Source organism: Camelus ferus, chromosome 9 (assembly GCF_009834535.1).
Source record: "Camelus ferus isolate YT-003-E chromosome 9, BCGSAC_Cfer_1.0, whole genome shotgun sequence".
Lineage (NCBI taxonomy): Eukaryota > Metazoa > Chordata > Mammalia > Artiodactyla > Camelidae > Camelus > Camelus ferus.
In genome coordinates, this window is record NC_045704.1 from 15,109,134 (window position 1) to 15,130,347 (window position 21,214).

At 56.0% G+C, this 21,214-nt stretch overlaps 2 protein-coding genes across 5 annotated transcripts in view; one reads left to right on the forward strand and one right to left on the reverse strand.

The window, feature by feature from the left end:
• PNMA8A (PNMA family member 8A) overlaps positions 1-1,252 on the forward strand; it is a 45,686-nt gene extending 44,434 nt beyond the window's left edge. For 2 of the 3 annotated variants that reach the window (XM_032485738.1, XM_032485739.1), the window contains exon 5: positions 1,120-1,247. The gene's annotated coding sequence lies outside the window, so the exon portion shown is untranslated. Of the gene's footprint in view, positions 1-1,119 lie in introns of all 3 variants that reach the window. The other variant, XR_004322294.1, reaches the window with a different exon arrangement.
• The window catches only part of LOC102513538 (serine/threonine-protein phosphatase 5), a 26,894-nt gene continuing 5,680 nt past the window's right edge, over positions 1-21,214 (reverse strand). For both annotated transcript variants that reach the window (XM_032485736.1, XM_032485737.1), the window contains exons 2-13: positions 15,870-16,111; positions 8,801-8,948; positions 7,935-8,056; positions 5,849-5,914; positions 5,430-5,528; positions 4,523-4,628; positions 2,952-3,094; positions 2,743-2,830; positions 1,915-1,955; positions 1,642-1,820; positions 721-802; positions 1-514 (exon numbers count right to left, since the gene is read on the reverse strand). In XM_032485736.1, the coding sequence (XP_032341627.1) occupies positions 452-514; positions 721-802; positions 1,642-1,820; positions 1,915-1,955; positions 2,743-2,830; positions 2,952-3,094; positions 4,523-4,628; positions 5,430-5,528; positions 5,849-5,914; positions 7,935-8,056; positions 8,801-8,948; positions 15,870-16,111 (1,379 nt within the window). In that variant the 3' untranslated portion in view covers positions 1-451. The remainder of the gene's footprint in view (positions 515-720; positions 803-1,641; positions 1,821-1,914; positions 1,956-2,742; positions 2,831-2,951; positions 3,095-4,522; positions 4,629-5,429; positions 5,529-5,848; positions 5,915-7,934; positions 8,057-8,800; positions 8,949-15,869; positions 16,112-21,214) is intronic.

The following is a 21,214-nucleotide window of genomic DNA, read 5'->3' on the forward strand; positions in this document are numbered from 1 at the left end:
TGACTTACAATAGTGACTTTATTTTTAACATATTTAATTACAGACATAAAATAGCTGGGGAATGGGGTGAGCCCCAGCCTAGCCCCGCCCTGGGGCTGCCAGGAGTGGGGTGCAGGTGAGGCCTCCCTGATGACCCTCCTTCAGGGGGTCTTCCTATGGCGGGGCCCTATTGCTTTAGCAGGGGAGGAGCCATGCAAACAAGGGGGGGCGGGGAAGCCTCTGAGCCCCGCCCCACCAGCAGCTGGCCTCCTTCCAGAATGCCCAGTCGGTGCCCCACCCTCAGCCTCTCCACCTCCTTCTTTGTCCAGGGAGCAGACTGTCTGGCCAGCCCCCACCCCCTCTGCAAACCTAAAGGGGAATAAATACAAATTTTACAAAGTAAAAGGGGGTCCAACGTTGCCCTGGGCCGGGCCTGGGGTCGGATGGGGAGCGGGGCCCTGCCACGCGGGCCTCACATCATCCCTAACTGCAGCAGCGTACTGGCGTAGGCCATGGGCTTGACGTCGGGATGAGGCTGCGAAACGAGAGGCACCAGGTCAGGCAGACAGGAGTGCGCTGGCTCGGGGGAGCAGGGTCTTCTGAGCACCAGGTGCAGAAACCAGCCCCACTTCTGAGAGCTGTGTCCCCCACTCCTCTTGACCAGCCTCTTCCTCCAAGGCCGGGGAAAACAGGGGACATGGGGAGGGTATGGGGGACGGGGGGATGAAGGGGGTGACTCACCACTGCTGTGAACTGGTGGAACTGGGGCCGCAGGTCAGAGCCCCGGAGGTGGATGTAAGCGGCTTTGTTCCCCATCTGGTCGCTGCAGGGACAAGGGTAGAGTAGTGAGTAGGGGTCAGGCAGGGGCGGGGTGGGGCGAAGAGGAGGAGAACCCGGGAGCAGGAGGGGGAGGAGCCCCAGGCAGAGAGGCTCACTGAGGAAGAGAATCCAGGTGGAAGAGGGGCCCAGGCAGAAGGAGCAGGGATGAGTGAAGACAGCCATGTGGGAGCGGGGGGAAGGGAGGAGAGGCCCAGGAAGCAGGGGCCCTCCTGGTGGGATGGGTACAGGCAGCCCCACAAAGGCAGGACTCTTGCCAAACCCTGGTCTCTCATCTGACCTCGCCCTGGCTCTAACCAACAGGAAGCACAGGAGACAGAGGAACATGGTGACCTGGGGATGGAATTAGCCTCGTCCAGAGCACAAGAGACTCCAGTTTCTTCAACCAAAACAAGATGGAGGGAAAGAGGGACAGGAAACTTGAAGATAAGGAGAATGAAAACATGCCCCTTGTTTGAGTCTGACTTGGAAGAAATCAACCAAAAAGACATGAGAGACAGGGGAAATGGAACTCTGGCTGGGTTTGGGGTATCACTTTTGAAGGTATGACAGTGGTTATGTATAGAAAGGAAGACACACTGGGGCATCAGTGGACAGAAGGGATGATGCCTGGGGTTTGCTTTAAAACAGCCCGGGGTGGGGGTCGTTAGAGACACAGGGCTGGTAACTGTTGAACCTGGGTGATGGGTATGTGGGTGTTTGTTTTACTAATTTATCTACTCTTCTGTATCTTTGGAATTTTCTATCATAAAAAGTTAAAAAAAAGAAAAACAACCAGTGGGCCAGGAAGAGAGGCCCAGATGGGCGGGGGAGGTGGGGATGTACCAGTAGTTGGGGGCAGAGAAGACGGTGACGCAGCGGCCACTGTGTGCCACCTCATAGCCCTCGGCCTTGACCTCATGGCTGCGGATGATGTAGTCCAGGTGGTTCTCCTCCAGGAAGGCCTTGGTGACATCGGGCCCGAACTGGCAGCTCACGCCCCGCTTGCTGACCGAGCGCCCGTTCTAGGAAGAGAGGGAGCTCAGGGTGCCTGCTGCTCCCTAACCCCGCCCCCTCCACCCCACCCCACCTGCCAGCCACGCCCCCAGGCAGACTGACCTGTGGCTGTGGGTCCGACCAGAGCAGGTCACACATGGGACCTGGAGGGGAGCAGAGGGGAACGTCAGGGACCACTCATCTCCCTGGACACGTGCTCACAGGTCACCTACTAGGCTGCCCCACAGCACACCCTGGGTGAGGACTGGGCAGGGGAGGGGACATCCACGGTGGAGCGGCACGGGGCACATGAGATGGGATGCTGAGCTGGCCATAGGCCTCCCTGCTGCCCTCCCCTCCAGAACCCATGTGATCCATTATGGTCTCGAAGGTGGAGGGAAATCTTATCCTCGCAATTCAGACCAGGGACTTCTCTTGCTCCTGCTGCCCTAGGAACAAAGACCAAGCTTCTCATCCACACTCGTGAGGCTCAGCAGGGTCTGGCCTCACCCACCCCTTTAAAGCATGCCCCTGCTCTGCCCCCGCGCTGGCCTGGCTGCTCTCCTGCCAGGTCAGCTCTCACATGCTGTCCCCAGAGAGGCCCTCCCACCGCTCCTGAACCCACCACCCTATCCACACCCTCTTCCCACAGCCGTGTGCGAAACACTGCAACCTGTCCCCATCATACCACTCCAGAGACTCATAAATGAATGACTGACTGCTGGGGACACTCATGCTCCCTGGCCAGCGTGGCCCCTGAGGGAGGTACACTGACCCAAGTTATAGGTGAGGAAACTGAGGCTCAGCCTGGCTGTCCCTTGCCAAGGCCACAAAGCCTGTCCGGGGCAGGGCTGGGGTCACAGCTCAGAACGGGGAACCAGGGCTGCTCCTCTCCACAGGAGACCCCGAGGCCCTGGGACTGCGGAACTGTCACCGACCCGCCCTGGTCACCTGAATCTGGGGGCTGCCGATTCCGCTCAATCTTCCTGATGTTGTCCAGGGTGACGCCGTCTTCACTGAACAAGCCCCCGTGCATGATCTAGGGTCAAGGTGGGGCAGCAGTGTGAGGGGAGGGGCCGGCCCCACCCCTGCCCTCCACTGGCTTCACCAGCACTCCCACCCATGAGTGGCGGTGGGGCAGGCAGGGGAGCCTTCCTCACCAGCACTTTGCCATTGATGCACTGGGCCAGTGGGAGCCACTCAAACACCTCACTGAAGAGCTCATACATCTGGGCTGTGTACTTGGCCTTCACCTCACCCTCGAAGCCATAGATCTGATTCATGTTGTCCGTCTCATGGTTGCCTGGCCGACAGCAGAAAGAAGGGAAACCTCAACCCCTGCCTCCTGGGTGCCCTCGGGCTCAGACCCGGGTGGGGTGGACGGCCGGAGGCCCCAAGCCAAAGACACTCATGCAGCAGCTCGCTGATCCCTTCTAGAAACCAACCAGACACTGTTCTCAGTCCCCCTTCTAGAGGGGTGAACAGGCTGAGAAGATGCCCAGGCATGGGGCCATAAGACCCAGACTGTGCTGGTCACCGTGGAGTGGCTGAGGCTGGGGTTCAGCCCTGGCCCCAACCCCAAGGGACTAAGTGGCACATCTCTTGCCCCTGAGAGCCTCAGGCTCCTTCTTAAAGGACCTGCCAGAAATTTCAGGCTGGAAGGACCAAGGAGGGGGAGGTCTGTACAGAAAAGGGGCCCCTGCAGAGCGCCTATGGGCCGGCCTCCCGCCATGCTTCTTTCCCCACACGCAACCTTCCCCTTCCCTCCCAGGGCTTGGGGGAGGCAGGGCAGCTGCTGGGCCCCCCATCTGCTAAGTCCGGACTGTCTGACTACTCAGCCAGCGCCAGCCCTCTGCCGCCGCCTACAATGAGGCCTGAGAGCAGGTGCTCATCTCACATCTGCCACGTGCCAAGTCTGCTGTGAGAACTCCCTGGACCTGGCTGTGAACCTGGCCAGTGTCAGCACTCATGCCCCTGGGAACCCCTGACCCAGCCCACTGCCCTCGCTCCCTCCTGGGTCTCCTCCTGCTCATCCCCCCACCCCCTAGCGGGCAGGCCCTCCCCCAGTGGCCATGCTCCCCAGTGAGCTCACCCTGCCTGATACCCCATGTCTGCTGAGGACCCCACAATTTACAGCCCAGACATCTCCTCTTAGTCTCACAACCACATCCAGGGCCAAGCTCCCCATCTTCCAGGCTACACCCTGCTTTCCCATCCCCTCTTGTGTCAGTGGCAGCCCCAGCCCTCCAGATGCTCCAGCCAAAACCATGGAGCACCCAGCTCTGGCCCCTTCTTTCTCTCACACCAGTATCTAGCCCACTGGCAAATGCTCTGGGTGCTACTTTGCAAAGAGAGCCCCAATCTAACCACTGTCCCTACCCAGGTCCAGCCAGCAACAGTTTCCCTGCTCCCACTCTCAGCCCTTGGTCTGTTTCCCATCCAGAGGCCGTGTTAACATCGGTCAGCCCCTGCCCCTCCTCTGCTCAGAGCCCTCCCATGACCAAAGTCCTCAGCAGGGCCCATGGGGCCCCATCAACATATGATGCCACTGTGCAGTGCACAACCTGCCTGACCTGATAGGGCAACCCTGTGTGCAATCTCAGTGAAGGCACAAAATAAACACAGCTGCAACCCCTACCCCTGCTTTACAGATAAGACATTGGAGGCTCACAGAGAAGAACGTGAGCGCCCTGCCTATGCTGTCCCCAGACCCTGCCACCTTCCGGCTCACCTCGAAGTAGGTGAAAGTAATCTGGGTAAAGGAGTTTAAAGCCGAAAAGGGTGAGGATCACTTCTACGGAGAAGGAGCCACGGTCCACGAAGTCACCATTAAATATCTGCCCTGCTAAGGAAAACAAGATGAGGGGAGAGGGGTGCCTCTCTGCATCCTGTCAGCAGGGCTCCGGGCATCTAGGCTTTCGTCTCTGCTCTCTGTGTGGGTCTGGCCCAGTAGCCTGGCCTCTCTGAGCCTCAGCAGGATGGTACTGATGTCCTCAACCTCGTCTGTTTCTCAGGGAATCTGACAGTGGAGGAAGAGATCCCAGGTGGTCAGCCGGCTTCAGCTCCCCGCCAAGTACAGGCCCAAAGCCACAGGGGAAATGGGACCCGGGCCCTCCCACTGGTCACTGCACAGGCCCAGAGGCCCCTCAATGATCACATCAGCAAAAACTTATACAGCCTGGATCGTGGGCTACTGAGCACCTCCACGTATTAACACATCACTCCTCTCAGTAGCCAGACAAGGTAGGCCCATTTCACGATGACTGATCCTCGTTTTACAAATGAGCCTGAAGAGCTGAGAGGTGAAGTCGCCTGCCACAGTCACAGCTAGAGAGGGAAGCCAGGTGCGGGCAGCGCCGGGTGCTGCACGTATGTGCTCCTGTATCGTGCACATCCAGCCCCGTTTAAGTCGAGGAGAAGCCGGCGCTTAGACACAGGGGCCACCCGTCCTGGCCTGTCTGACCCCGCAGCACAAGGCCACCAGCAGCTCCACCTGGTCTCGGTGGCTAAGCAAGTGCTCAGGCGTCTCCATTTACAGGTTCACGCCTTTTTCTCAGGCTGGGGTTCCTCTCCCTCCTGTACCCCAAACCCGGGAAGAGGGGCAGGGGAGGGGCTTGCTCTGCCGAGAGGAAGGATACGTAGGGGTTGGTGTCCGAGGGTAAACCGTTGAGCTCAAATATGTTGAGGAGGTCATAGAACTGGCCATGGGTGTCCCCGCACACTGTAATCTTCTCTGTCTGGAAGAAAAGAGGCCACCGGAGAGGGAGGGGCCCAGAGAGAGATGTGGGGAGGGGGTAGAAGTGAGGGGAGGGGTAAGAGGTCACAGCAGACCGAGAAGAACCATGCGAAAGACACAGGCAGGAGACACAGAAATGAAGAGGGGCAGGGAAGGACAGCCAAGAGAGACACAGGGTGGGGGAGGAGGGGAGACGTCAGGGAGAGAGAGAGAGGCAGACCAAGCCAGGGGGGTCCATGAGTTTCTGAGCTCCGTGGCCCCTTCCCAGCCAGGGAGCCACCCACCCACCGGCCCATCCACACACCGCCCCCCGGCGCGCACCTCTTTGATTGTGGTCTCCACGAGTGTGCTCAGCTTAGAGAGGACCTCTTTGACCTGTACCAGGATCTGGAAGGCAGGGCAGGCTGTGAGTGGGGCCGGCTGCCCACCCTGGCCCCAGAGAGACTGGACTTGCCAGGAGGCGCTGGGGACGGGCGGGGAGAGGAGGGGAATGGGCAGGGGAGGCCTGGCCAAGCAGGTGCTGGCCGGGAACAGAGGTGGCTCCCCAGCTGTGACCCGAGTGGCCTACGTGGCATTTAAACATCAGGATTATTTCATGTGAAAACCTAGATTCTTGGTTTCTCTTCAAACAATCAGCATCACAAAGAAATACACAACGGATGAACCCAGAAGTGGACCATTTTATACAACAACTGGCTTGGAAACGTCTACGTGTCAATGTCACAAAAGAGCCTCCCCCAAAGGCATGAGACTGTTCTAGATGAAAAGAGGTAAAAAGGCCGGTCATGTGCAGTAACTGATCCTTCAGTGGATTCCAGATTTTTAAAAAACAGCTGAAAAGAATGGTTTTGGGAAAATTAAAATATCTGTCTGGAAATGTAGATAGAATTAGTTCCTACAGATTGAAGATGACCTTGACAATGTCATGTATATCTGACAATGTTTGCTGATTCATCAACAGCCTTGTGGACTGTCTGCATTAGTCAGTATTATCACATCAATGCTAAATTCATAAGATGGGACGACTGAACTGTAGTCACGCAGAATTTCCTGTTTTTAGGAGATAACAGGTTATGATGAGACTTATTCTCAAATGGTTCAAACAAAAAGAAAGAAAAAAGTGTTTGTGTATACACATACGCATATATATAGAAGGATAGAATAAATGTCAACATGTTAACAACTGGTGAATCTAGGGGGTATGGATGTAATTCACTGTACTGTTCTTTTGACTTTTCTGCAGGTTTGACAATTTTCAAAATAAAAAGTTGGGAAAAGAGTGTTTAAAAAAAAAGGTAGGAGATATCTACTTCCAGTCAGAATGTGGAAAGTTATAAAAGACCGTTGCTCTTGCCCTAAGGATGAGAACAAGCCTACAAAACAAAACCAAAAGACCAAAACCAAAACAAACAAAATCCTGAAACATCTGAGAGCCAAGGATGCAAATAAACCTAAATTAATCAAACTGCAAAGTGCAGTGACGCTGACAAGCCCCTCCCTGGGAGAAAGAGACTGTGACCACGTTCCTCCGGGCAGCGCAGGAGGACAAGATCCGCCAAGGCCAATGAGGGGAAGCGGGCAAAACCCTCATGCCTGTGTGGGCTGCTGTGGCAGACAGGGCCCCAGGGAGCCCGGTGCAGAAGGCCTCTGCCCTCACCTGCCGATCCTCACATGGCCACACAGGAGAGGTGCAAGGCGGCGTGGTGGAGAGAGGCCTCCGAAGCACAAAAGTAGGGGCAAGACTGGAGAGCAGAGGACTCCCCAGAAACCCCCAAATCTGGCGGTGGGGCTTTCATACAGTTCTCCAAAAGCTGAAGACTTTACAGCGTAAAGACACCCCTGGATTTGCCAGAGTCCTGATTCCACCCTGAAAACATCTGAAGCCAGTGGTGAACTAAGTCCAACAAGAGCTGCCCCTAAACTACAGATGAGGTAGACACTGCCCCTCACACAAGCAGCCCAACAGAACTGGGTCCTGCATTATCTGCAGAAAAGTTTTATTTGTCTCGGCCACTACTGTTCTTTTACACAAAATGTCTGGCATTCAATAAAAAATTATAAGACACGATGAGCAGACAACGGAAGCAAACCCAGAGATGACCCAGATGGTGGAATATCCAGACAGAGACTTTAAAATAACTATGAAAAATGTGTGAAAGGATCTAGCAGAAAAGGTAAATGACATGCATGAACATATGGGGCAGAGAGATGAAAGCTATTAAAAAAAATAACCCAATGGAAATGCCAGGAATAAAGACTCCATCTGCGCGGTGCCGGCGCACCACCAGCTCAGCAAGTGTCCACCACCATTCCCACCCAGCTCCTCGTGTGGCCCTTTGTAGCGGGGTCCAGGCACAGCGAGCGCGGCGATGCGATCCCGGGTGTGCAGACCTGATGGGGGCGTTACCTGGTAGGCGCACTTCCGGTGCAGTTTCTTCTGGTCCTTATACCACTGCATGAGCTCCTTCATGAAGGTGATTGTCACTTTGCCGTCCTCAAGCTTGGGCCCACTGTACTCGTCCTCGATGGCTGGTGTGTGAATGGGGAGAGGGGGCGAGAGTCAGTGGCCACGGCCACTGTGAGGGTGGGAAGTGGGGCCTGGTTCCCAGGCACGGGGCAGACACGGCTCTGGACACACAGGTTGAGAGAGGGGCGGAGTGAGAGATTCTACTCCCCGGCCAGTCCTCTCTAGGCCCACTCCTTCCGTTCAGGTCAGCTCAGAGGCCGTCTCCCTGACCTCCCCAGGTATCGTGTCCTGCTCCCTCCTGCACCCCGTCTCCCAGGCCTGACGAGATAGCACTTAACACTGCTGACTGACTAGTTAATCCCTCCTCCTCACAACACCACCTGATCCACCAGGGCAGGGGCCGTCTTGTTCCCAGCTGTACCCCCAGTGCCTAGAATAGTGTCTGGGACCCAGCAGGTGCCCAGTAATCATCTGTGGAATGAATGACAGAATCACCTGAGCGCCTAGAGGACCTCCGGACAGATCAGACCCAGGAGGCCCGTGACGGGTGGGTGCTCCTGTGGGGCGCAGCATGGGTACTACGGCAGGGGAGCTCACCCCAACCTGGGACCTCCACCCCAACTCTGGACTGTGGGGTCCCCAGGAGGGCAGGCAGAGGAGCAACAGACAGCGTGTGGGGACAAGGACCAGAGGCTGCCCCCCAAGCCCCGCCCCCTGCCCCTCCCTGGTATGCACAGGGAATGGAGGGCCCAGGCAAGGACATGGAATGTTCTGGGCAGCATGGCAGGCACTCAGGCCCTACTCACTCATGCTCTCGATGTCGAGTGAGTCCACGACAGAGCGCTTGTGCTCGTCGCCTGCGATGGCACGCTCGAAGGCCTTCTGCTTCACGATCTTGTTGCACTCCTGGTACTTCATCTTGGCGTCCTTGTCGTGGGGCTTCACCTTCACCACCTGGGCGCATGGGCGGGAGGGAGGACAGGAGGGAAGGAAACAGGCATCAAGGCTCAGGCCGCGGTGGGGGGCAGAGTAGCCATCAGGAGGCGGGGACACCGCTGCTGCCCTCGGCTGGCCCGGCCCCGGGCTCCATGAACTGGAACCGCGCACCAGGGCCGCGGTGCACGAGGGCTGCAAGCCTGGACCTGCTTCACCTCCCGGCCTGTTTCTGCCTCCCTGAACTGGGCCTAACAGAGCTGCCCACGGGGGCGGGGGTTTGTGTGTCAACAAGTTAACTCACACAGATGCGCTTATAAACCTCAGCTCTGACTACTGTTAAAATAAAACCACCCATTGGAGGGTCAGGCCCAGCTTCATGTCCTCCTTGGAACCAGGGCGGGCAGGCTTGAGAGCAGATGGTGGGCCGATCCAGTCATGATTATCAGCCCAGACTCATGTGAAGACCCAACGACTTGCTGGATAACCCAGACTCCCTGAGCCTCAGTTTCCTCAGCTTGAGGACAGGGGAGACGACAGGTTCCGCCAACAGGGCTGTTGGGGACAGTAAGTAATGGACGTGGGGACTGGCGGGCAGCCCGGACTGGCAGGCAGCAGCTGGCACTGAAGGTGACACGTGCCCTGTTCAACCTTGGGCTCTGGGGAGACCCACAATAAATGAGTTCTCTCAGTTTTCCCTTCTGAAGGGAGGTGGAGACTGGGGGTCACAGACCCAGGTCACTTGGGTTCAAATCTCACCTCCACCAACCATCAGCTGAGTACCTTTGGGTAAGTGAGCTTGCCTGTGTGACTCAGTTTCCTCCTCTGCAAGGTGGAGGTGACAGAGTACCCACCTCGGAGGGGGGCTGGGAGGACCACGAGTGAGGAAGCATGTGCAGTAGTCAGGTAATAGTAAGCCACGGAAGTGTAGGCTACTCTTCGTGGCCCCTCACACGGGCTGCTGTGCTGACTAAATGAAATCGTATGCAAAGAGCACGGGACACGTGGCTTTGGGACACACTTAGTTCTCAGTAAAAGCAGCCTGTCCTCTCCCCTCTCCCTGTCTTCTATCCCGCTTCCTACAAAACTCTGATCTTCCAAGCTAAGGAGCAGCCAAGGCTGGATTCAGATCCCGGCTCTGCCACTAACTTGCTGTATGACCTTGGGCAAGTGAGTTCACCCCTCTGAGCCTGGGTTTAGTTATCTGTAACTGTTATTGTAATTATCAGTGGACCCTACCCGACCAGCCTACCCTGCTGGCCTCCCTGGGAGTGGGCCCCCACAGCTCCTGTGCCAGGGGGGCAGAATGGCGGGTGCCAGGGCTGACTCTCAAGGGCAGGGATGCCCCCGGTGGAATGCCTGGCAGGGTGAGTCAGAAGCCTAGGCAAGGGGACTCACTGGCTCCTTAGGTCAGTGTGGCTCACCCCCTGGGAATGGGTGTGCAGACCAGGTTGGGGGGCAGGGACCTGGTTCGGGCAGGCTCAGGCTAGGGCATCCTGCCAGGCGGCTCCACCTGGGGTAGGGGTGCGGTATAAGGCTTGGGAGAAAGGCAGCACCAGACATTGCCTGGAGTCCTTTCCAACACAGAGAGGTTATGAGTCCACACCCCAGGATAAAGTCCAAAGTACCACTTGGCCTGGCCCATGAGAGCCCGCCCACCCCTTCACTTTCTCTGTTTGCCCAGCACTCACAGCCAGACCAAACACAAAGTCCCCACATGTGCCGGCTCCCTCTCACCTCAAGCCCTTGTACAGGCAGCCCCCCGGGCCCAGAACACCTCACTCCTACCTCCAACTCCTTTCTAGCTCCTCCTCCTTCTCCTCCTCCTCCTCCAGGTCTCAGCTCCACCAACCCCTCTCCAAGGAACAACCCTCCCCCAACCCTCAGGCTGGGTCAGGCACCACCTCTGGGCTCCCACAAGGCCCTGGGCTCCCCAGCCCCAGCCCTGAGCATGGCTGGAGCCGGTCCTAGCAGGGTGGACAGATTGGACGGATGCGCCACTAAGCACTTCCTCTGAGCCCGGGCCCTGCTCTCAGGGAGCCCACGGGCTGGGCTGCTGGATGGAGGCCAACACTGATAACGCAGCAGGAAAAGTAACAGCAGCAGCAACAAGAGCCCGCAGCTCAGTCTTCAAACACTTACTATATGCCCGTGTAAGCAATTAACTTGCTAGTTTACCCTCAGAGCAGCTCTATGTGGTGTTATCACAATCTACATTTGACAGATAAGGAAACTGAGGCCCAGAGAGGTGAAGCCACTGACCCAAGAGACGAGGACTCAAGTTCTCTCCCTGCTTAAGATCCTGACTCTCACCACACACGCTGGAACTGCTCCCACCTCCCCGCTGCCACCACTCCCACAGCACCCTCACACCCTCCAGGGACATACTGTGGGCAGTGGTGCCAGTGCAGGCTCTGGGGCCAGGCCTTCCAGGGCAGGCAGCCCCACCTCTCCAGCATCCATCAGCCTTCAGCAAGTGGGGAGGATGCCAGCGCCCGTGGGGAGGGTTGGTGTGCGAATTTAACGTCAGGCCCACCACAGGGCCTAGCAGCGGGCCAGTGCCTGTCCCAGGGCCTGTGGCTGCCGCTGCTACTGTGATCAGCCACCTGGATGGGAAAGGGGAAGTGGCCCTGCCAGGCTCTCGCTCCTGGGGAAGGTCCTCTGCTCCAGACTGGAGGGGCCTGGGGGCTCCTTCAGGAGCTGAGGCCTCCTGGGTTAGAACTAATGCTAACTTTCCTTTAAAAAGTGGGATCTGGACTGTATCCCTGTCAGTGTCCTGACTGATATTAAAGTAGCGATGCCAGGTAGTCACTGGGGGAAACTGGGAGAGTAGGATCTCTGTATTACTTCTGGTAACTACGTGTGAAGCTACAATTCTTTCAAAATAAAAAGCTGCTCTAAAAAACTGGTATATTCAGCTGGGAGTATTCACAGGCAATAACTACAATGGCTCAAACTGAGGAAACGGTAATACAGGCTCCTAATTCCCACATGAAGCCACACGTGTGTGTGGGAATGGGGAACTTTCTGGATTTCAGAAAGATGATCCAGTGCACACACTCTGGGTTATGACACCCCCAGCAGAGTGGCACCTGGTAATCACATACCCTCCTGTTTCTGCAGCAAAACCTCCAGTCACACCACCTGGAAGCGATCAAGACCCTCAACAGCCTCCCGTTAATGAGTTCAGGTCAGATTTTGCCACCAAACAAATTGCCTGAACTTAGTACCGACTGTTTCTCAGAATGGCTTGGGTTTAGAACTGAGGGTAGGGTCTGCAGACCAGGTGCAAAAGCTAGACCCCTCGCCGAGTGCTCCTGACCTCAGGGGACACACATGACAATGTGTGGTGGGCCATTATGATTATTCACAATGTAGAGGTGATGACACTCGGCCCAGAGCGGCTGTGCCTGCCTGAGGCACACAGACAGCTGAGGAGAGCCTCCAGTGAACCCATTTAGGGGAAGGCATCCCAACATTCCTTTTATAATAAAACAGACAGGAGCACACTGCCTGAGCAAGGATTACGCCAAGAGATTCTGCCCGTTGCAAATGTCCAGTGGTCAGGACCCTGACTCTGGAACCAGGCTGTCATTTCCTGGCTGTGGGACCCTGGGGGGTGACCTACTCCCTGGGCCTTGGATTTCTCATCTGTAAACCAGGGATAACAACAGTCCCCACTGCGCAGGGTTGTCGTGGAGAGCCCGTGAGTTGTTACAACTGCACCCGGCCCAGGGCGGGCGCTGCCTTGGGTGTCGGCATGACCACTCCTGTCACTTTCACGTATCCACACCTTAGGTGTACTGGCGCTTGTACAGGCTTGCAAGGCAAAATGTATTTCTAACTGACTGCACTGGACTATGCTGTAAGAAGAAACCCAAATGCAAACCGTATTACAAACCAAACCCAAAAAATCCCAGGGAGGGGTGGGGAGTGCAGAAGGGGCCCCCACATCCAGCCTGGGCCCACGTGACCACCCGTGTCCCAACCAGACAGGAAAGAATACAGCTGGGATCTTCCGCAAAGAGGACCCAATAAGGGGGCGGGGAATCCTGGAGCCAGGGTCCCTCTGAAAGGATGAACTTGGAGCTGAGGCAGGTTGGTGGGGGGATTCAACATGGACCCGCAGAGAGGGAAGACCTGCTCCTGTGGAGGGTCCGAGGCTTGGCCCTGGAGGGAGAGCAGAAGGGAGACACTCCGAGCTCGCCACCCCCTAACAAGGTCTGGTGTCCGCACACAGCCCTCCCTGTGGGCCTCAAGCTTGGCCCCAGACACCCCCAGGAGAAATCACACTCAGTACCGAGGAGGCCCTACTCTAAACACATTGCTCTCGATGAATCGTTACAGGGACACTGAGGCAGGCTCTGCTATTCTGCTTTCACAGATGAGGACACTGAGGCCGGAGACCCAAAGCCCTCAGCTCAGAGCAGGGCATCCTGATGGTGGAACGGCAGGGGGCCTTCAGTCCCAGCACAGGTGACCTTCAGAACTTTTAACCATGACTCACAGTAAAAACATATATATTTTATCACACCCAATACACATCTGTGTTCACATAAGCAAAAAACATTCGTTCACAAATATATACATACTTTCTCCAAACAACGAACCATTGTTTTCTTCTCTGGTTTACTTGACGAACACAGAAGTGCTGGTCTCAAACCATTACACTGACTCCACGGCCCAGTAACAGTTACAAGTGTGGACTCCGGGTTCAAGTTACAGTTCAGCCACTTTTCTGCTGGGCAACCTTGGAGGGGGGACTTGCTCTCTCACAACAGAGCTAGACTCACGGTGAGAGTGCACATGAGGAAACTGAGGCTGAGACAGGAAAGGCTTTCACCTGAGGGCTCTGGCTGCTGAGACACAGAGCCCTGAGCTCATCTGTTTAACCAAGGTCATGTCTTGATTCCATCTCCAAGGATGCCATGGTCTCAGAGGGGGCCTGGGTATGTCCTCTGTGAAACTCCAGCATGTCACAAGATAGCTCTGGATGGGGAGCCACCCCAGGGCCCAGCCCCTCTGCCCTGTACCCACAGAGCCCAATGAAACATGTCAGAAAGAACGGCCCTGCGGGGGAGTAGGTGGCCCAGGCAGGCAAGGGTCTCAGACTCACGCGTGGACTCCCCAGTGCTGCTGGCAGAGCCCCCATCAGGAAATGGGCCATGACCCGGCTCTCCATGGCATCCACAAGGCCTGGGATAAAGCTCAGATGTGGTATGTCCACCAGGTGGCTGGAACTGACCACGTCAGTCGGCCTCATGGCCCCAGTCTAGGGCAGAGCTGTGAGAAAACCCCCGTTCCTTACCCTGGGAAAAGACTCCCCTGTAGCCCTGGGAGTGGGAAAGACCCTGCCGCAGGCCTGTGCTGGGGGCTCCTCTCATCTTCTGCCCCCTCCTGTCTCCTCCAGGCACCCCCCCACCCCTGCAGAAAAGCCCTGCCCCCATCCAACCCCGACTGCCCCTCGGGTTACTCATTACTGAGCCTTCCAGCCCCAATGACCTTGACTCACACCACTTTGCCAGAGCCCCACAGTCGCCCAGGAGGTGGCCACTCCTCTTGTCACCATTCTCCAAATGAGGACACCAAGAGACAAAGGAGAGGCCCGGTGGGGAGTGGCTCAGGAGCCCAAACCTGTAAGGACTCTGCTGTGTTGCTCTTGCCCCCATCCCCTGGGGGATCACCCCAGCCCCCTTGCCTACTCTGCCCCTGTCTCTAACTTATCTCCTCCTCCAGGACTCTGGCCTCACCCTGACACAGGGGTCCTCTGGCCCAGGGCTTGGCTCAAGCCTGCACTTGGCCGGAAAGCCGCCCTCCTCTCCAGGCCAGCGGCCAGCCCCAGCAGTCTGACCTGGCTCCCTCCCGCTGCAGCCTGTGGCTCCCAGCATCCCTGCTGCCCCACCCTATACAACAGAGCTGCTTAGAGCGTTTGATGAATGAGATGAAAGAAAGGAGTGAGGGTGTATACGTGTACGTGAGGGGCAGAAAAATAATTCATTTAACAAACACTAAGCCCCTGCAGGGTGCCAAGGACCATCCTAGTGAGTAGAACAAACAAGACCCTTCCTCTCAGGAGCTCCTCTCTAGAGTGGGAGAGATGGGGGCAGGAGAGCTGGGCTGTCACTTGCCTGCTGCATAATGCTGGGCAGGTGACTTAAACCCTCTGGGCCTCAGTCTCCTCATCTGCACAATGGGTGTGATCACATTTACCGTCTTGCAGGGCTGCCGTGTGAGACCCTCAGCCAGCTGACAAGAAAGGCATAGAGCAGGCCTGGCAGGAAGTCCTCACCACGGTCGCTATCATCAGAGCAACTATGGCGACCAGAGTGGCAAATGAGCAAGCGAGCTGGCAAACTTGCCATCCCGAGGTCCCCTCTTTCATCACCTCATGCAAACACCCCCATTTGCTGTCCTTCTACAGCATACTGCCCTATTCCCTTTTCTCCCTGCAATGATTCTGTTTACCCTTCCAGTGACATGGGTGTGTTTTTTGCCTTCCTCCAAATGATAAGCTGTACCAGAGAAAGGACTGTGGCTCTAGTTCATCAACAGTAACAACAAGAATATTGGTAAGTTAATTAGTGCAGAACACTGACCACGTGCCAAGCGCTATTCTAAATGCTTGAAAAGCAGTAAGTCGTTTATCCTTTGCAGCAACCCTTAGAGGCAGGCCTTACAGGTCTCCCATTTCACAGATGCGAGAGAGGCACAGAGAAGTCAGGTAATTTGTCCAGGGTCACCAGGCAGGGATGGCTGAGCTGGGAGGTGAACCCAGGCAGCCTGCCGCAGGCTGCAGGGCCTCGCAAGCATTTGCTGGATGAGTGAGTGGTGAGTAAACGTGTGAACGGCCTCCTCACAACTTCCCCAACCTGCCCCATCCGGCCCTCGGCACCCACCCGGCAAGGGTGCTGGGAGCTGGCCCACCCCCGAGGCCCAGCTCACCGTCTCGTAGTCGCGCAGGGCAGCCCGGAACTTGCCCAGCGCCATGTTGCTGGCGGCCCGGCGGTAGTAGCCCTTGATGTACTTCTTATCGATCTCGATGGCCCGCGTGGCATCAGCCAGCGCATAGCCATAGCACTCTGTGCGCAGGTAGGCCAGGCTGCGGTTGCCATAGTAGATGGCATTGCTGGGGTTCAGCTCGATGGCCTGGCTGTAGAACTTGATGGCGTTCTCGTAGTCCTTGGCTGTGAAGATAGAGGAGGAGGAAGAGGCAGCATGAGGCCGGGATGCCACGGCCCAGCAAGAATAGGCCCTGGGCTGGGTACTGGTCTAGTCTCCTCATTTATAGATGGGGAAAGTGAGTCCATAGTTGAGCTCAGAAACATCCCTTCAGCCTGCCCCCTTCCCTGCCCTGACTGTTCCAGCCTAGCCCAGGTCTCATCTCAGCCCTAAATCCCTAGGTCCCCCAATCACTTCCATACTCCCACCCACCCACCCATCACCCCTGAAGGAGCCAAGCTGGGCAGTACTTCCAGCAGGACTGCAGGATGGTCTTATCTAATGTTCCCCATGGCCAAGGGAGGATTCGTTACTGAGTGCCAGACCTGAGATGTGAACCAGCAAATGCGAGTCTGCCCCAAGCCCCTTGGTTGTCCAGCTCCCCCAAAGCAAGTAAACAAGCCCAAAAGGGGGGTCTAGTAGAATAGGAAGTGGGGAAAGAAAAGGAACTACCTGAGTCTCAAAAGGGGGAAGTATCTGTAGAGACTCAAAGGAAATATCAAAGCAGACTAGAAGAGCATTCCCGGCAGAAGGAAGAGCAGGTGCAAAGGCCAGGCGTGGGGGCAGGGGCAGTGAGAAAGCATTATGTTCTAGGATCAGCGAGAGGGTGGTATGGCTGGGGCGGAGTGAGCTGGGGGAGTGTGGGAGATGAGGGCAGGGAGGCTGGCAGGACAGGATCCCAAAGACCACAGCCACAGCAGGGGGTGGGCATTGATGTTTTAAGTGTGGAGTGACAGCATTCGACATCTGGCTAAGGGGAAAAGGTCCATTTTATTTGAAATGAGCCAGAGAGGTCTTGTTCAGGTTCAAACACTCGGTCTGTACCTGCAGAGCTGTCTTGGAGCCCTCCCATGTGGCCAACAAACAGGCAGGAGACGAAGCGAGGTGTTCCCGAGCTAGAGAACCACGATGTGCCAGGTGCTGTGTGGGGCTCTTGGTACATGAGACCCTGCACTGAACCCTCACAGCAACCCTGAGAATGACTGCATTAGCCCCATTTTCAAGATGAGGGAACTGAGGCTCTAAGAGGGAACCTCTGTCACGTGGCAAGTGATGGACAGGGATTCTGAGCCAGGCCAAGACCCAAGTCCTCCCAACCCCATCCTCTACACCAGGGGGCCCCTGGGTGGGAGCTTGGCAGAAGGGCAGACACAGACACAGGGGCAGGTAGCCTGGGCCCAACCCCTGGTTCCACGCTCTGGGTTAAAGTTTCAGACAGTCCTTCTCCTGACACTCCGCCTACAATGAGAATTCCTCCCCTAACTCCCACTATACTTTTCTCCAGTCACCTGATAAACCATGACTTTCTTTTGTTTTGTTTGCTAATAACCCATCTTCCCAATTTGAACCTAAGCTCCCTAAGGGCAGGGGCCTGTCTATCTTACTTCTCCGAACCCTTGCCCTGTCTGAGGATGCGGCAGCCCTGCTCTCCTGGGGCTCACAGTCCAGCTGGGGTGGGGGCAGGTGACACAACACACACAGATCCGCCCCGGACAGGGATGCCCTGGAGCGTTTACAGCCGGGGCAGCCCAGAGGGGATCCCGGACCTGAGACCTGGAGGAGGAGAAAGAGTGAGTCACGTGAAAAGAATGGAAGAAGAGGGTTCCAGGCTCCATGAATAGTTCTGGAAGGAAGGAAGGAAGCAAAGAGAGAAAGAGATGGATACACCAACACCTGAGAAAGGAGAAGCCAGGTGCTGGGAGATGGCCAGGATACTATAACAAAGATTCCTTCTGCAGGCTAACGTCTGGCAATCTTTCAAATGGCTCAGATGTCCCCTCCTTCAGAAAGGCGTCCTTGACACTCAGGCTGGGTCAGGTACCTCTCTGGGCTGCCCCAGCCCCTGGATAGTAACTGTTCGGTGATGGTGATGGGTGTGTCCCCCAGGACGGTGAGCCCCAGAGGACAGGCCCAGGACTTCTCAGAAACAAGCAAAGGCAGAACCAGGCAGCCCAAGTCTGACCAACCCTCCCTGGAATGCGAACACCTTCGAGGACTCCTTCCAGCCTCCTGGCTGTGTTCCAGAGGCCAGCTGGCCAGTGCTCTTGCCGGGGGAGGTGTTACTTGAGTGGCCCTCTGGCATGGGGTCGGAAGTCTGGTGTCTTTGAGCCTGACATCTGACCTTGGGCAGACAGCCTCCCTCCTCTGAACCTTGGCTTGCTCACCTGACATGCAGGACTCACAATCAGCCCCGCCTCATGGGGTGGTTGTTAGGGTTAAATGAACTCATGTATGAAATGTAGCTATGGCAGAAAAAGCAATCAGCAGATGCTTGTAAAAGAAGTGAATAAATGACTAAATGAAGGGAAGAGTACAGAGCAGAGGAAATGGGTGGGGCCGGTACTTCCTACCCAATGACACCAGATCCCAGCCCTACATGCTTTTCAAATATGTGCACATTTAATCCTCAAGGTAGTCCCCATTTTAGAGAGGAGGAAATTGAGGCACAGAGAGGTCAAGGTGTGCCCAGGGGTCACACAGCAGGTGAGAAAGAAACAAGATTTGAAACCAGGCAGCCTGAGCTCTTAACCATGTCTATAAACTCTTAGACCCCGAGGCCTCCCTGGGGGTTAAAGAGAATCCCTCTCATTTTACAGGAGAGGGTGGGGGCCAATGAGGCCCAGAGAGAGGAGAAGAGAGCTGAACAACTTCGGGCACCAGGCTCTGCCACCCCAGGGCCTCTGGAACGGGCCCGAGCTCACAGGCATGATCCAGGCATATGGCAGGGGCAGGTTGGGGGGTCCTCTGAATCCATGGGGCCCCTCTTCTCCCACCAGGGCCAGGATGGCTCCAGGTAAGGCTCTGGGTAAGGACTCTGAACGTGGGAGCTGAGCACGTGGAGAGGAAGGGGGATATCCGGGCTCTGCTGCTCACACACTCTGACCTTGGGCTAGCGGTTTCACTTCTCTGAGCCTCAGCTTCCTCTATAAAGCAAACAGGGCTGCTCCTACTACCTCCCAGTGCCTGGGGGAGGATTAAACAAAGTGCTGTACCTGGCCACCACAGGGGCTCAATTAAGGCGAGCTGTAATTATTCTTTTTATTGCCATCCCCTCAGCCCTGGAGACTGGGGCTCTGTGCCTGCCTCTGCCTGCCACACGGCAAGGGGCCTGGACCAGAAGGGGCGTTCCCCTCCGTTCCAGCTCAATGCCAAGACCTCTGGCTATCTGCCCAGGCTCAGGGCTCATATGAGCCTTGATCCCAGGTCCTGAGATGGGGGGGGGGGGCGCAAGGAGCCCCTCCCAATGCCTTACTGTTTCCCAGAATTCCCCTCGCATACTTGCTGCTGCTCTCGATGCTCATTTCATGAACAGCTCCCCCTTTCAGGTGTCCAGACTGGGTCCTGTCCTGGACACCTCCTGATCCTTCAACCCCCAAAGCCAGCAGCCACCATGTTCTGTCACATCAGCCTTCCTAGACATCTCTCAGATCTATTCTTTCACTTCCATCCCAAGAGTCCCTCCCTGCCCTGGTCTGGCCTTCCTCTGCTCCTGCCCAGGTTCCTACCCCAGCCTCCTTAGGGGCCTCCCAGCCTCCAGTTCTGCCCCTCCAGAGGGGTCTTTCTAAAACACAAACCTGACCCTGTCCTTTCCCCACTCAGAACCATCCACAGCTGCCCAGAGAGCTCAAGCGGGAAGCTCAGGCTCCTCGCTGCAGCCTCACCATAAACTCCTCTCCTCTAACACTCCAGCCCCACTCACTTCCTCGGTGCCAAGCTCTGCTCACCTTTGGGCCTTTGCCATCCTGTTCTTTCTGCCTGGAGTTCCCTCCTCCCGCTCTCCAGGCGGCAGCTGTCATTCTCCCTCTGAAACGTTTCTTGAGTCAGTTTCCGAGGTGGACAGCAGCTCCACCTCCCACCTGTCCATCATTCTTCTCCCCTCCCTGGTCTCCAGCCTTGCCCTTGTGTCCAATCACTGCGAGGCAGCTGGGGAATCTTCAAATGCTCATCAGACCATGCTGCTCCTCTCTTAAAAACTTCCATGGCTTCCTACCACCCTCAGGATGACTTCCACACTCCCTGACCTGCCTGTAGGGCTCGACCTCCAGCATCGTCTCTTACCAGTCCCACCTCCTCCTCGCTGCTCCAGCCTGACCAAACTTTCCTACTCTTTCCACATGTCTGCTCCCAACAGAGGCCAACTTCCCACTAAGGCTCTAGATCCCTTCTACATCCAACTCTTCTCCAGGGCTCTGCTGCTGTTCAGTCTCCTCTCTCTCCTGCAGGATCAATTCTCTCTATTGGACCATACGCTTGGTCTCCTCCATCCTTAAAAAACAAAGAAGACCCCACCCGATTTCTCTACTCCCCCTTAGAATCAAACTATTAGAAATCTTGTCAACTTATGCTGTCTCCACTCCCTCGTTTCCCATTTACTCTTCGGCGCCCTCTGAAGCACCTCTCTGGCTACCACCTGCATCATTCCCTAGAAATTGCTCTGGTCAAGGTTACACTATTTTGTGGAGCCAAATCAATGGTCAATGCTCGGTGCTTGCCTTGGCAGCATCTGACCTAAGGCACAGCTCCTCCTTTTAGAAGCAGTCTTCTCTCAGCTTTCCAGACACCTTTCCTGATTTTCCTTTCACTTCACTGACCGCTCCTACTCAGCCTCTTCTGTTTCAAACATTAGAATTCCATGAGGTTCCGTCTTAGGCCCTTTCTCTTCCTGGGTGACCTCATCCATTCTCAGGGCATTCTAGTCCATCCAGAAGCCGATCATGTCCAAATACCTCTCCTCAGAGTTCTAGACTGGCCCGTCATTCTACTTAATGTCTCCTCTTGGACAGTCGAGTCAAAGCCAAACTAGTCTTTGCAATGACTTTGAAACCATAAATGACCTGGCCCCCATCCTAAGCTCATCTTGTATCAGTCTCCCCGCTAATTCATTAAAATTCCAGCCAAGTCGGCCAGTCTCCTTTCATTTTCTACCTCAGGGCCTTTGCACATGCAGCTCCACCCACCTGGGACACTCTTTCCAATTCTCCTTCTCAACTTAAATGCCTTCTTCTCAGTAAGGTCTTCCCTGAACATCCTCTCTAAAACAGCTTTCAACTCTTACTCCCTACTTCACA